The sequence below is a fragment of the Oncorhynchus mykiss genome, chromosome 6 (genome assembly GCF_057628025.1).
Source record: "Oncorhynchus mykiss isolate SJ-2025 chromosome 6, ASM5762802v1, whole genome shotgun sequence".
NCBI lineage: Eukaryota > Metazoa > Chordata > Actinopteri > Salmoniformes > Salmonidae > Oncorhynchus > Oncorhynchus mykiss.
Window position 1 is genome coordinate 85,267,866 of NC_143027.1, and position 12,135 is coordinate 85,280,000.

Here is a 12,135-nt window from a genome sequence, read left to right on the forward strand (position 1 = left end):
CTATAAAACTGTAATACTGTAATATTACGAATGGCAGAGACCTCCCTCACCTCCCTATAAAACTGTAATATTACGAATGGCAGAGACCTCCCTCACCTCCCTATAAAACTGTAATATTACGAATGGCAGAGACCTCCCTCACCTCCCTATAAAACTGTAATATTACGAATGGCAGAGACCTCCCTCACCTCCCTATAAAACTGTAATATTACGAATGGCAGAGACCTCCCTCACCTCCATATAAAACTGTGATATTACGAACGGCAGAGACCTCCCTCACCTCCATATAAAACTGTAATATTACGAACGGCAGAGACCTCCCTCACCTCCCTATAAAACTGTAATATTACGAATGGCAGGGACCTCCCTCACCTCCCTATAAAACTGTAATATTACGAACGGCAGAGACCTCCCTCACCTCCATATAAAACTGTGATATTACGAACGGCAGAGACCTCCCTCACCTCCCTATAAAACTGTAATACTGTAATATTATGAATGGCAGAGACCTCCCTCACCTCCCTATAAAACTGTAATATTACGAATGGCAGAGACCTCCCTCACCTCCCTATAAAACTGTAATACTGTAATATTACGAACGGCAGAGACCTCCCTCACCTCCCTATAAAACTGTAATACTGTAATATTATGAATGGCAGAGACCTCCCTCACCTCCATATAAAACTGTGATATTACGAACGGCAGAGACCTCCCTCACCTCCCTATAAAACTGTAATATTACGAATGGCAGAGACCTCCCTCACCTCCCTATAAAACTGTAATATTACGAATGGCAGAGACCTCCCTCACCTCCCTATAAAACTGTAATATTACGAATGGCAGAGACCTCCCTCACCTCCCTATAAAACTGTAATATTACGAATGGCAGAGACCTCCCTCACCTCCCTATAAAACTGTAATACTGTAATATTATGAATGGCAGAGACCTCCCTCACCTCCATATAAAACTGTGATATTACGAACGGCAGAGACCTCCCTCACCTCCCTATAAAACTGTAATATTACGAATGGCAGAGACCTCCCTCACCTCCCTATAAAACTGTAATATTACGAATGGCAGAGACCTCCCTCACCTCCCTATAAAACTGTAATATTACGAATGGCAGAGACCTCCCTCACCTCCCTATAAAACTGTAATATTACGAATGGCAGAGACCTTCCTCACCTCCCTATAAAACTGTAATATTACGAACGGCAGAGACCTCCCTCACCTCCCTATAAAACTGTAATATTACGAACGGCAGAGACCTCCCTCACCTCCCTATGAAACTGTAATATTACGAATGGCAGAGACCTCCCTCACCTCCCTATAAAACTGCAATATTACGAACGGCAGAGACCTCCCTCACCTCCCTATAAAACTGTAATATTACGAACGGCAGAGACCTCCCTCACCTCCCTATAAAACTGTAATATTACGAATGGCAGAGACCTCCCTCACCTCCCTATAGAACTGTGATATTACGAATGGCAGGGACCTCCCTCACCTCTCTATAAAACTGTAATACTGTAATATTACGAATGGCAGAGACCTCCCTCACCTCCCTATAAAACTGTAATACTGTAATATTACGAACGGCAGAGACCTCCCTCACCTCCCTATAAAACTGTAATACTGTAATATTACGAATGGCAGAGACCTCCCTCACCTCCCTATAAAACTGTAATATTACGAATGGCAGAGACCTCCCTCACCTCCCTATAAAACTGTAATACTGTAATATTACGAACGGCAGAGACCTCCCTCACCTCCCTATAAAACTGTAATACTGTAATATTACGAATGGCAGAGACCTCCCTCACCTCCCTATAAAACTGTAATATTACGAATGGCAGAGACCTCCCTCACCTCCCTATAAAACTGTGATATTACGAATGGCAGAGACCTCCCTCACCTCCCTATAAAACTGTGATATTACGAATGGCAGAGACCTCCCTCACCTCCCTATAAAACTGTAATATTACGAATGGCAGAGACCTCCCTCACCTCCCTATAAAACTGTAATATTACGAACGGCAGAGACCTCCCTCACCTCCCTATAAAACTGCAATACTGTAATATTACGAACAGCAGAGACCTCCCTCACCTCCCTATAAAACTGTAATACTGTAATATTACGAATGGCAGAGGTACAAAACCAACAGGGCAAACTCTCATCTCTCTCTTTCCCTCTGCTGAATCTAAACCAACAAGGCAAACTCTCATCTCTCTCTTTCCCTCTGCTGAATCTAAACCAACAAGGCAAACTCTCATCTCTCTCTTTCCCTCTGCTGAATCTAAACCAACAAGGCAAACTCTCTCTCATCTCTCTCTTTCCCTCTGATGAATCTAAACCAACAAGGCAAACTCTCTCTCATCTCTCTCTTTCCCTCTGATGAATCTAAACCAACAAGGCAAACTCTCTCTCATCTCTCTCTTTCCCTCTGATGAATCTAAACCAACAAGGCAAACTCTCTCTCATCTCTCTCTTTCCCTCTGATGAATCTAAACCAACAAGGCAAACTCTCTCTCATCTCTCTCTTTCCCTCTGATGAATCTAAACCAACAAGGCAAACTCTCTCATCTCTCTCTTTCCCTCTGCTGAATCTAAACCAACAAGGCAAACTATCCCTCATCTCTCTCTTTCCCTCTGATGAATCTGCTTCCTGTCTTCAACTCTGTGCTTCTCGCTCCCCTCTGTCTTCCTCTTGTGCTATTTTACTCACTATTCTACACTGCCCCCCCCTTCTCTGTGCCCACATTATATGATGCTCATCACTTGATTTATTCACAGCACAAAGTGGAGGGTCAGCGCAACACTCATTAACATTCATGCTTCTTGTCTGGCCCATGCTGTCCAATGTAAACCAAGCAGCCATCTGCCCACCCCTTAATGATACAGTAATGATGCTAGCAGATGTACTGCATGTCAGAGCACAGCCCCGTGGCGCAACCCTCTCGTAAACAGGGTCACATGGGTCACCCCAAGTGCATCCTGGGTAGTCATGGATCAAGGATGAGGGGTGACCCCGGTGTGAGTTTCGGAGGAGAAGTATGTGCCGCTCTTCCCAGATGTTTGGAAAACTGTCTGTGATGCAGAGAACGTCTTGGACCAGCGTCTCAGAATGGCATTTCTCTCTGTGCTGATCGGAGTGCATTCGTTTGTTCGTTCTCCCAGTTCAAATGGAGGGAGCAGGCAGACGGTAGACTAGAAGAGTGTACTGGGAACGAGGAGGGGGAGGCAGGGGGTTAGCTGTACCTTAGCATCCAGAGCTTACAGAGGAGGAGGAGGAGGAGGGTGAGGAGGAGGCTAGCTGTGCCTTAGCATCCAGAGCTTACAGAGGAGGAGGAGGAGGCTAGCTGTACCTTAGCATCCAGAGCTTACAGAGGAGGAGGAGGAGGGGGAGGCAGGGGGTTAGCTGTACCTTAGCATTCAGAGCTTACAGAGGAGGAGGAGGAGGAGGAGGTTAGCTGTACCTTAGCATCCAGAGCTTACAGAGGAGGAGGAGGAGGCAGGGGGTTAGCTGTACCTTAGCATCCAGAGCTTACAGTACAGTGACTCAATCATTTAAAAAAATGTATCGTTGTAGAGGGCAACAGTCACAAACATCCAATTACTCAAAGGGCTGGAGAACGTCACTCGTCCATGTTATTCTATACAAGTCCTTCCAGTACCTTAGTCCTTCTCCTGAAGAGACCCATGCTACTCACTGCTATAAATACCCAGACAGAAGTGTGTCATGCAGGCTATATGAAACCCACAGGGGTGTCTAGGGAGTAGTATGAAGTTGGCACGTAGACTCTGATCTCAGGTCAGTTTTGTATTTTAATCCCAATAAAGGTAACGGTTAGGATTGGGGGGGTAACCTGATTCTAGATCTGTTTCTGGAGACACTTGATGTGGATCATGAGGATGGAGGGCATCGAGGAGGCACTAGGACACTTACGTTCAGCAATGACCAGCGGTGGGTAGAACAGGAAGTAGCCGACCAGCTCGGCGGTCAGCTGACCCAGGAGGTTAGAGGCGGCGGTGCCGTTGAGAGGGGCGGTCCCATTCCTCACCATGTAGACCAGAGACACAGCAGGAGAACCCACTGACTGAGAAACACTCAGCATCTAGAGGACAGGGAGATGGAGAGAGGGAGAGAGGGAGAGAGAGAGGGGAGGGGGAAAGAGACAAAGTTGCACAACATAATTTCAATTTAGATCAATCTACTTTATTGTTTAATAAGTTACAGAGGAGGTATAAAATGTATGGGCATAATTAGCATAACAAAAATATGCTTAAATCCATAAAGATATTACAACGGCTGTCAAGAGTGAAACTGGCAAGCCATTCGCCACTGTGAAAGTGTTTATAACGTCAACTACACAAAACCTAAAAACTAAACCTTGACATACATACATAACATAGTGGACATGTTACCACGGCAGCTAGGAAGCTCATTAAAATAACACAAACACTGTCTCCCAAAACACATCAGTTCAGATCAGAGAACAGCTTCTATTTACAATGGCACATGAACAATGCACTTAGGAATGATAATTATGCTCCAATTATACACAGCTTGCATTTTGCTTTGCTAGTGCCAAACCTCTTCAACTGCAGAGCTGTGTCTGTGAAAACGGTAGGAGCAAAATGCTTTGAGATTTAATACACACAAACTGTGCCACACATCAAAATGACCAATCGGACGACCCATATTTAGACTCTTTGCGTTTGTTTGTACTGAAGTTTAATGTCATAACATCTAAAATAAGCCACAACAAGGCATCAACACAAGTCTGGTATAAATATCAACTGTTCCTTCAATTTGAAACAGTTAGAGGTAAAATCCCTACGTCCAAACCGTCCCGCCCTGATCTGTTTCACCTGTCCTTGTGCTTGTCTCCACCCCCCCAGGTGTCGCCCATCTTCCCCATTATCCCCTGGGTATTTATACCTGTGTTTTCTGTCTGTATGTTGTCAGTTAGTCTTGTTTGTCAAGTCAACCAGCGTTTTTGTATCAGCTCCTGCTTTTCCCCAGTCTCTTTTTTCTTGTCATCCTGGTTTTGACCCTTGCCTGTTTTGACCCTGTGCCCCCGAGCCTGCCCGCCTGACCACTCTGCCTGCCCCCGAGCCTGCCTGCCTGACCACTCTGCCTGCCCCCGAGCCTGCCTGCCTGACCACTCTGCCTGCCCCCGAGCCTGCCTGCCTGACCACTCTGCCTGCCCCTGAGCCTGCCAGCCTGACCACTCTGCCTGCCCCTGAGCCTGCCCGCCTGACCACTCTGCCTGCCCCTGAGCCTGCCTGCCATCCTGTACCTTTGCCCTTATTGCTGTATAAACATTGTCACTTCAACACGGTCTGCATCTGGGTCTTACCTTATCCTGACACAAACAATAAATAATCTGTGGTGGGAAGCTTTGATAAGAGTATCTAGAGATTTAGGTTATGTATTAGGATATGTGTATACAATACAAAACCATAGAACTTTATTAATGCTGGGACCAGTAACAAGGACATCATGAAGAGCAGAAAGACAACATACTGTCTTCACATACTTTCTACTCATACCAAATAGAAGCCATTTACAGACATGTGTGCATACATTTGGCATACAGGAGGTACCAGGAATCGAACCCACTATCCTGGAGTTGCAAGCACCATGCTCTACCAACTGAGCTACAGAGGACCACGTACACATGAAGTCACCACCTCCACAGGTCACAGGGTTACTGAGTGAGGAGGAGGCCATTGTACTATAATATCTCTACCTGGACAGAGAGTCTGGTGTGGACGTCCAGGACTTTGGCCTGGGCCTCAGAGAACACGTTCTCCAGCCTCTGTTCCATCATCTGCGAGAACCGACAGGAACGCGGGTCATCTCCTGGACCTACGAAGCGCAAAACTGGAACACACAGAGAACACCCATTGAGATCATAGAACATGAAGAACATCAGGGCAGAGTAACTGTAGATCAATACTCAACCCCATCAATATGAGCTTGTATATGAACACAGTGCAGACTAATGTCCTGCGGCCTCCTTAATAACATGTCTGGTATATGAACACAGAGCAGACTAATGTCCTGCAGCCTCCTTAATAACATGTCTGGTATATGAACACAGAGCAGACTAATGTCCTGCCGCCTCCTTAATAACATGTCTGGTATATGAACACAGAGCAGACTAATGTCCTGCAGTCTCCTTAATAACATGTCTGGTATATGAACACAGAGCAGACTAATGTCCTGCAGTCTCCTTAATAACATGTCTGGTATATGAACACAGAGCAGACTAATGTCCTGCAGCCTCCTTAATAACATGTCTGGTATATGAACACAGAGCAGACTAATGTCCTGCAGTCTCCTTAATAACATGTCTGGTATATGAACACAGAGCAGACTAATGTCCTGCAGCCTCCTTAATAACATGTCTGGTATATGAACACAGAGCAGACTAATGTCCTGCAGTCTCCTTAATAACATGTCTGGTATATGAACACAGAGCAGACTAATGTCCTGCAGTCTCCTTAATAACATGTCTGGTATATGAACACAGAGCAGACTAATGTCCTGCAGCCTCCTTAATAACATGTCTGGTATATGAACACAGAGCAGACTAATGTCCTGCAGCCTCCTTAATAACATGTCTGGTATATGAACACAGAGCAGACTAATGTCCTGCAGTCTCCTTAATAACATGTCTGGTATATGAACACAGAGCAGACTAATGTCCTGCAGTCTCCTTAATAACATGTCTGGTATATGAACACAGAGCAGACTAATGTCCTGCAGTCTCCTTAATAACATGTCTGGTATATGAACACAGAGCAGACCCCTGTCCTGCAGCCTCCTTAATAACATGTCTGGTATATGAACACAGAGCAGACTAATGTCCTGCCGCCTCCTTAATAACATGTCTGGTATATGAACACAGAGCAGACTAATGTCCTGCAGTCTCCTTAATAACATGTCTGGTATATGAACACAGAGCAGACTAATGTCCTGCAGTCTCCTTAATAACATGTCTGGTATATGAACACAGAGCAGACTAATGTCCTGCAGTCTCCTTAATAACATGTCTGGTATATGAACACAGAGCAGACTAATGTCCTGCAGCCTCCTTAATAACATGTCTGGTATATGAACACAGAGCAGACTAATGTCCTGCAGCCTCCTTAATAACATGTCTGGTATATGAACACAGAGCAGACTAATGTCCTGCAGTCTCCTTAATAACATCTGGTATATGAACACAGAGCAGACTAATGTCCTGCAGTCTCCTTAATAACATGTCTGGTATATGAACACAGAGCAGACTAATGTCCTGCAGTCTCCTTAATAACATGTCTGGTATATGAACACAGAGCAGACTAATGTCCTGCAGTCTCCTTAATAACATGTCTGGTATATGAACACAGAGCAGACTAATGTCCTGCAGCCTCCTTAATAACATGTCTGGTATATGAACACAGAGCAGACTAATGTCCTGCAGTCTCCTTAATAACATGTCTGGTATATGAACACAGAGCAGACTAATGTCCTGCAGTCTCCTTAATAACATGTCTGGTATATGAACACAGACCAGACTAATGTCCTGCAGTCTCCTTAATAACATGTCTGGTATATGAACACAGAGCAGACTAATGTCCTGCAGTCTCCTTAATAACATGTCTGGTATATGAACACAGAGCAGACTAATGTCCTGCAGTCTCCTTAATAACATGTCTGGTATATGAACACAGAGCAGACTAATGTCCTGCCGCCTCCTTAATAACATGTCTGGTATATGAACACAGAGCAGACTAATGTCCTGCAGTCTCCTTAATAACATGTCTGGTATATGAACACAGAGCAGACTAATGTCCTGCAGTCTCCTTAATAACATGTCTGGTATATGAACACAGAGCAGACTAATGTCCTGCAGCCTCCTTAATAACATGTCTGGTATATGAACACAGAGCAGACTAATGTCCTGCAGTCTCCTTAATAACATGTCTGGTATATGAACACAGAGCAGACTAATGTCCTGCAGTCTCCTTAATAACATGTCTGGTATATGAACACAGAGCAGACTAATGTCCTGCAGTCTCCTTAATAACATGTCTGGTATATGAACACAGAGCAGACTAATGTCCTGCAGCCTCCTTAATAACATGTCTGGTATATGAACACAGAGCAGACTAATGTCCTGCAGCCTCCTTAATAACATGTCTGGTATATGAACACAGAGCAGACTAATGTCCTGCAGTCTCCTTAATAACATGTCTGGTATATGAACACAGAGCAGACTAATGTCCTGCAGCCTCCTTAATAACATGTCTGGTATATGAACACAGAGCAGACTAATGTCCTGCAGCCTCCTTAATAACATGTCTGGTATATGAACACAGTGCAGACTAATGTCCTGCAGCCTCCTTAATAACATGACTGGTATATGAACACAGTGCAGACTAATGTCCTGCAGCCTCCTTAATAACATGTCTGGTATATGAACACAGAGCAGACTAATGTCCTGCAGCCTCCTTAATAACATGTCTGGTATATGAACACAGAGCAGACTAATGTCCTGCAGTCTCCTTAATAACATGTCTGGTATATGAACACAGAGCAGACTAATGTCCTGCAGTCTCCTTAATAACATGACTGGTATATGAACACAGAGCAGACTAATGTCCTGCATCCTCCTTAAACTTGTATAAGTGAAAGAAAAACAACATGATCTTAAACATATTCCTCCAGTCTAAACCATCAGACCTGTTTTGAGCTGGAGGCTGATAGCTGGGCTGGGTTTCCATGGTGCGGCTGTGTTGGGCAGCGCCGTTACCATGGGGACAAACTGTCGCACGTCACCCATCAGCCTATCCCGGCCGTAGGAGTGAAGTGCCTCGACCACCACAGAGGGCGGGTACACCATGTCTGCTCCAATTACGTGGTAGCCCACCGTCACGTTGGGAGAGCCAAACACAGTCTCCACCTGAGAGAGTGAAATAGGGATCTGTTATCAGGATCAGTAAGCATGATCGATCATCTAATTAACTGGCTGGTTGTAGAGTTGTAGGAGTGGATGTTTTGACTGTTTGTGAAACAGAAGGATGGTGAGAGAGGGAGAACAAGAGTCTAATAGAAAGAGAGAACATGGGAATGGGAACATGGGAACATGAGAATGGGAGACGGAATGAGAAAGGGAAGCGAAAACAGAGGACAGAGAGTTCTACAGTACACAGAGGACAGAGAGTTGTAAATTACACAGAGGACAGAGAGTTGTACATTACACAGAGGACAGAGAGCTGTAACTACACAGAGGACAGAGAGTTGTACATTACACAGAGGACAGAGAGTTCTACAGTACACAGAGGACAGAAAGTTGTAAATTACACAGAGGACAGAGAGTTGTAAATTACACAGATGACAGAGAGCTGTAAATTACACAGAGGACCGAGAGTTGTACATTACACAGAGGACAGATAGCTGTAACTACACAGAGGACAGAAAGTTGTAAATTACACAGATGAAAGAGAGTTGTGTGTGGGAGGTGTGTCTGTTTCTGTGATAGAGAGAGAGAGAGAGAGAGAGAGAGAGAGAGAGAGAGAGAGAGAGAGAGAGAGGGGGGGGGCTAGGGGGAGGGAGAGGGAGAGGTAGAGGGAGTTAGAGAGGTAGAGGGAGGGAGAGAGGTAGGAGGGGGAGAGAGAGAGAGAGAGGTAGAGAGAGTTTGTGTGTGAGAAGTGAAACAGATCAAATCCCTCATCCTTTGATGACAGACAGTCCCCTTGGTTACCACACTGAGAGCCCATACAGTCTTGATATTACCATGAGTCGACAGTAATTCCCCTCACAATCAAGCCTTGTTATGAACAGACCCATTCACCATTACTACACCAGCCCAGCCGTTATTCAAAGACTGGGTTTCAGCTAAAGTCGCTGAGTGGTAACGTACCCTCCTAAGTCTATCTGGCCGATGTGAAAGACCATCAATGGGTTATCTTGAAGGACTTCAGTCAGTTCAGCATTCCACTCCTTTCACTTCAATGAAAATCTTTAATTTAATGGCCAGAAGCTTTCACTTTGTTACAATAGCTTTCCTCTGGTCTTGCCAAATGAAAGTCATTTAATCTGCTGCTCCTCATGGTTCTTTCCGAACTCTAAGCATCGATAGGAGACATGGAAATGCATTTGCTCAGGCATTAATCATGCAAGCACATTTATTTTTATGGCACCACATGAGTGAGATTTGAACCTATGATCTTCTGTTCTCTAAGCATGGAATTAGTCCACTGCAACACCTTAGAATGGAGCTATGATGCTATGTTTTTTACTCATGCAAAGCAGTTCATTTCAGTCTATTTAAACAGACCCCATTTCAAAGGAAACAAGCACTAAGATCAGGTGTGGCCAATTAGTGTGCACGGCCAACACACTTAACAAGAGAGGATAGAATGGGAACAGAATGTATATGTTTTAAAATAACATTCTTTAAACGTTAATGATTTCTTTTCGTTTTTTATGGAAAGTTTTCTTAATGTTGTGAGAACATAACTAAATAGAACCATGAGGAAACCTGCAGAAAATGTTATGCTGAAGTACTGAAATTCCCCCAGAAGAACAATGTTTCTTAACATTCTCTGCACATTGAGAACATTACTTGAAATAGAACCATGAGGAAACGTTATGCTGAAGTACTGAAATCCCACAGAAGAACGTTATTTCTTAATTTTCTCAGAACAATTTGAGAACATTATTTGAAATAGAACCACAAGGAAACGTTATGCTGAAGTACTGAAATTCCCACCTCAGAAACAAAATGGTTCTCAAAATGTTGTGTGCTAGCTGGGTATCCTGCACCATTCCCAGAGCATTGTGGGAAGGTTGTATGCAAAATAACCATAGCACAACCACGCTCTCACCAAGCTTTAAGAAACATATGGTTCTCAGAACGTTATGTGCTAGCTGGAAAGTGCTACGGCGCAAGTGAGAGACAGAGGTAGAGAAAGAGAGGGAAAGAGGTAGAGAAAGAGAGAGAAAAAGAGATTGATTAAGAACAGAGGAGAGAGAGAGAGAGCCTGGACTTCCTGACGGGCCAACCCCAGGCGGTGAGGGTAGGCAACATCACCTCCGCCACACTGACCCTCAACACGGGGGTCCCACAGGGGTGTGTGCTTAGTCCCCCCCTGTACTCCCTGTTCACCCACAACTGCGTGGCCATGCACGACTCCAACACAATCATCAAGTTTGCTCACGACACTGACGGTAGTAGGCCTGATCACCGGTGATGATAAGAAAGTCTACAGGGAGGAGGTCAGTGACCTGGCAGTGTGGTGCTGGGACAACCTCCTCTCCCTCAACATCAGTCAGACCAAGGAGCTGATGGTGGACTACAGGAAACAGGGGTGTGAGGATGCCCCCACCCACATCAACGGGGCTGCAGTAAAGTGGGTCTAAAGTTCCTCGGTGTCCAAATCCCTAAGGACCTAAATGGTTCACTCACTGCCAGGTCACTAACCCCCTCCCTGTAGGCACAGCCGTGAAGAAAGCACAACAGCACCTCTTCCCCCTCAGGAAAAATAAAAGGTTTGGCATGGGCCCTCAAATCCTCAAAAAGTTCTACAACTGCACCAACTGTTCTGCCTGCGGCTATGGAACCCTGACCTGTTCACTAGACGTGCTACCTGTCCCAGACCTGCTGTTTTCAACTCTCTAGAGACAGCAGGAGCAGTAGAGATACTATGAATGATCGGCTATGTAAAGCCAACTGACATCTACTCCTGAGGTGCTGACCTGTTGCACTCTCTACAACCACTTATTATTATTTGACCCTGCTGGTCATCTATGAACATTTGAGCATCTTGGCTATGTTCTGTTATAATTTCCACCCGGCACAGCCGGAAGAGGACTGGACTCCCCTCATAGCCTGGTTCCTCTCTAGGTTTCTTCCTAGGTTCTGGCCTTTCTAGGGAGTTTTTCATACTGGCAGCAATATCCTTGTCTGTGAAGCCCTTTTTGTGCAAAGCAATGATGACGCATGTGTTTCGCATGGTTGACAGAGGAAGAACAATGATTCCAAGCACCACCCTCCTTTGGAAGCTTCCAGTCTGTTATTCGAACTCAATCAGCATGACAGAGTGATCTCCAGCATTGTCCTCGTCAACACTC

General features: G+C 45.0%; 1 protein-coding gene across 2 annotated transcripts in view; it reads right to left on the reverse strand.

Moving 5' to 3' along the window:
* The window catches only part of LOC110513177 (UPF0606 protein KIAA1549L), a 211,158-nt gene that overhangs the window by 120,841 nt on the left and 78,182 nt on the right, over positions 1 to 12,135 (reverse strand). For both annotated transcript variants that reach the window (XM_090239196.1, XM_090239195.1), the window contains 3 exons: positions 8,743 to 8,962; positions 5,759 to 5,892; positions 3,949 to 4,117 (listed from right to left, as the gene is read on the reverse strand). In XM_090239196.1, the coding sequence (XP_090095322.1) occupies positions 3,949 to 4,117; positions 5,759 to 5,892; positions 8,743 to 8,962 (523 nt within the window). The remainder of the gene's footprint in view (positions 1 to 3,948; positions 4,118 to 5,758; positions 5,893 to 8,742; positions 8,963 to 12,135) is intronic.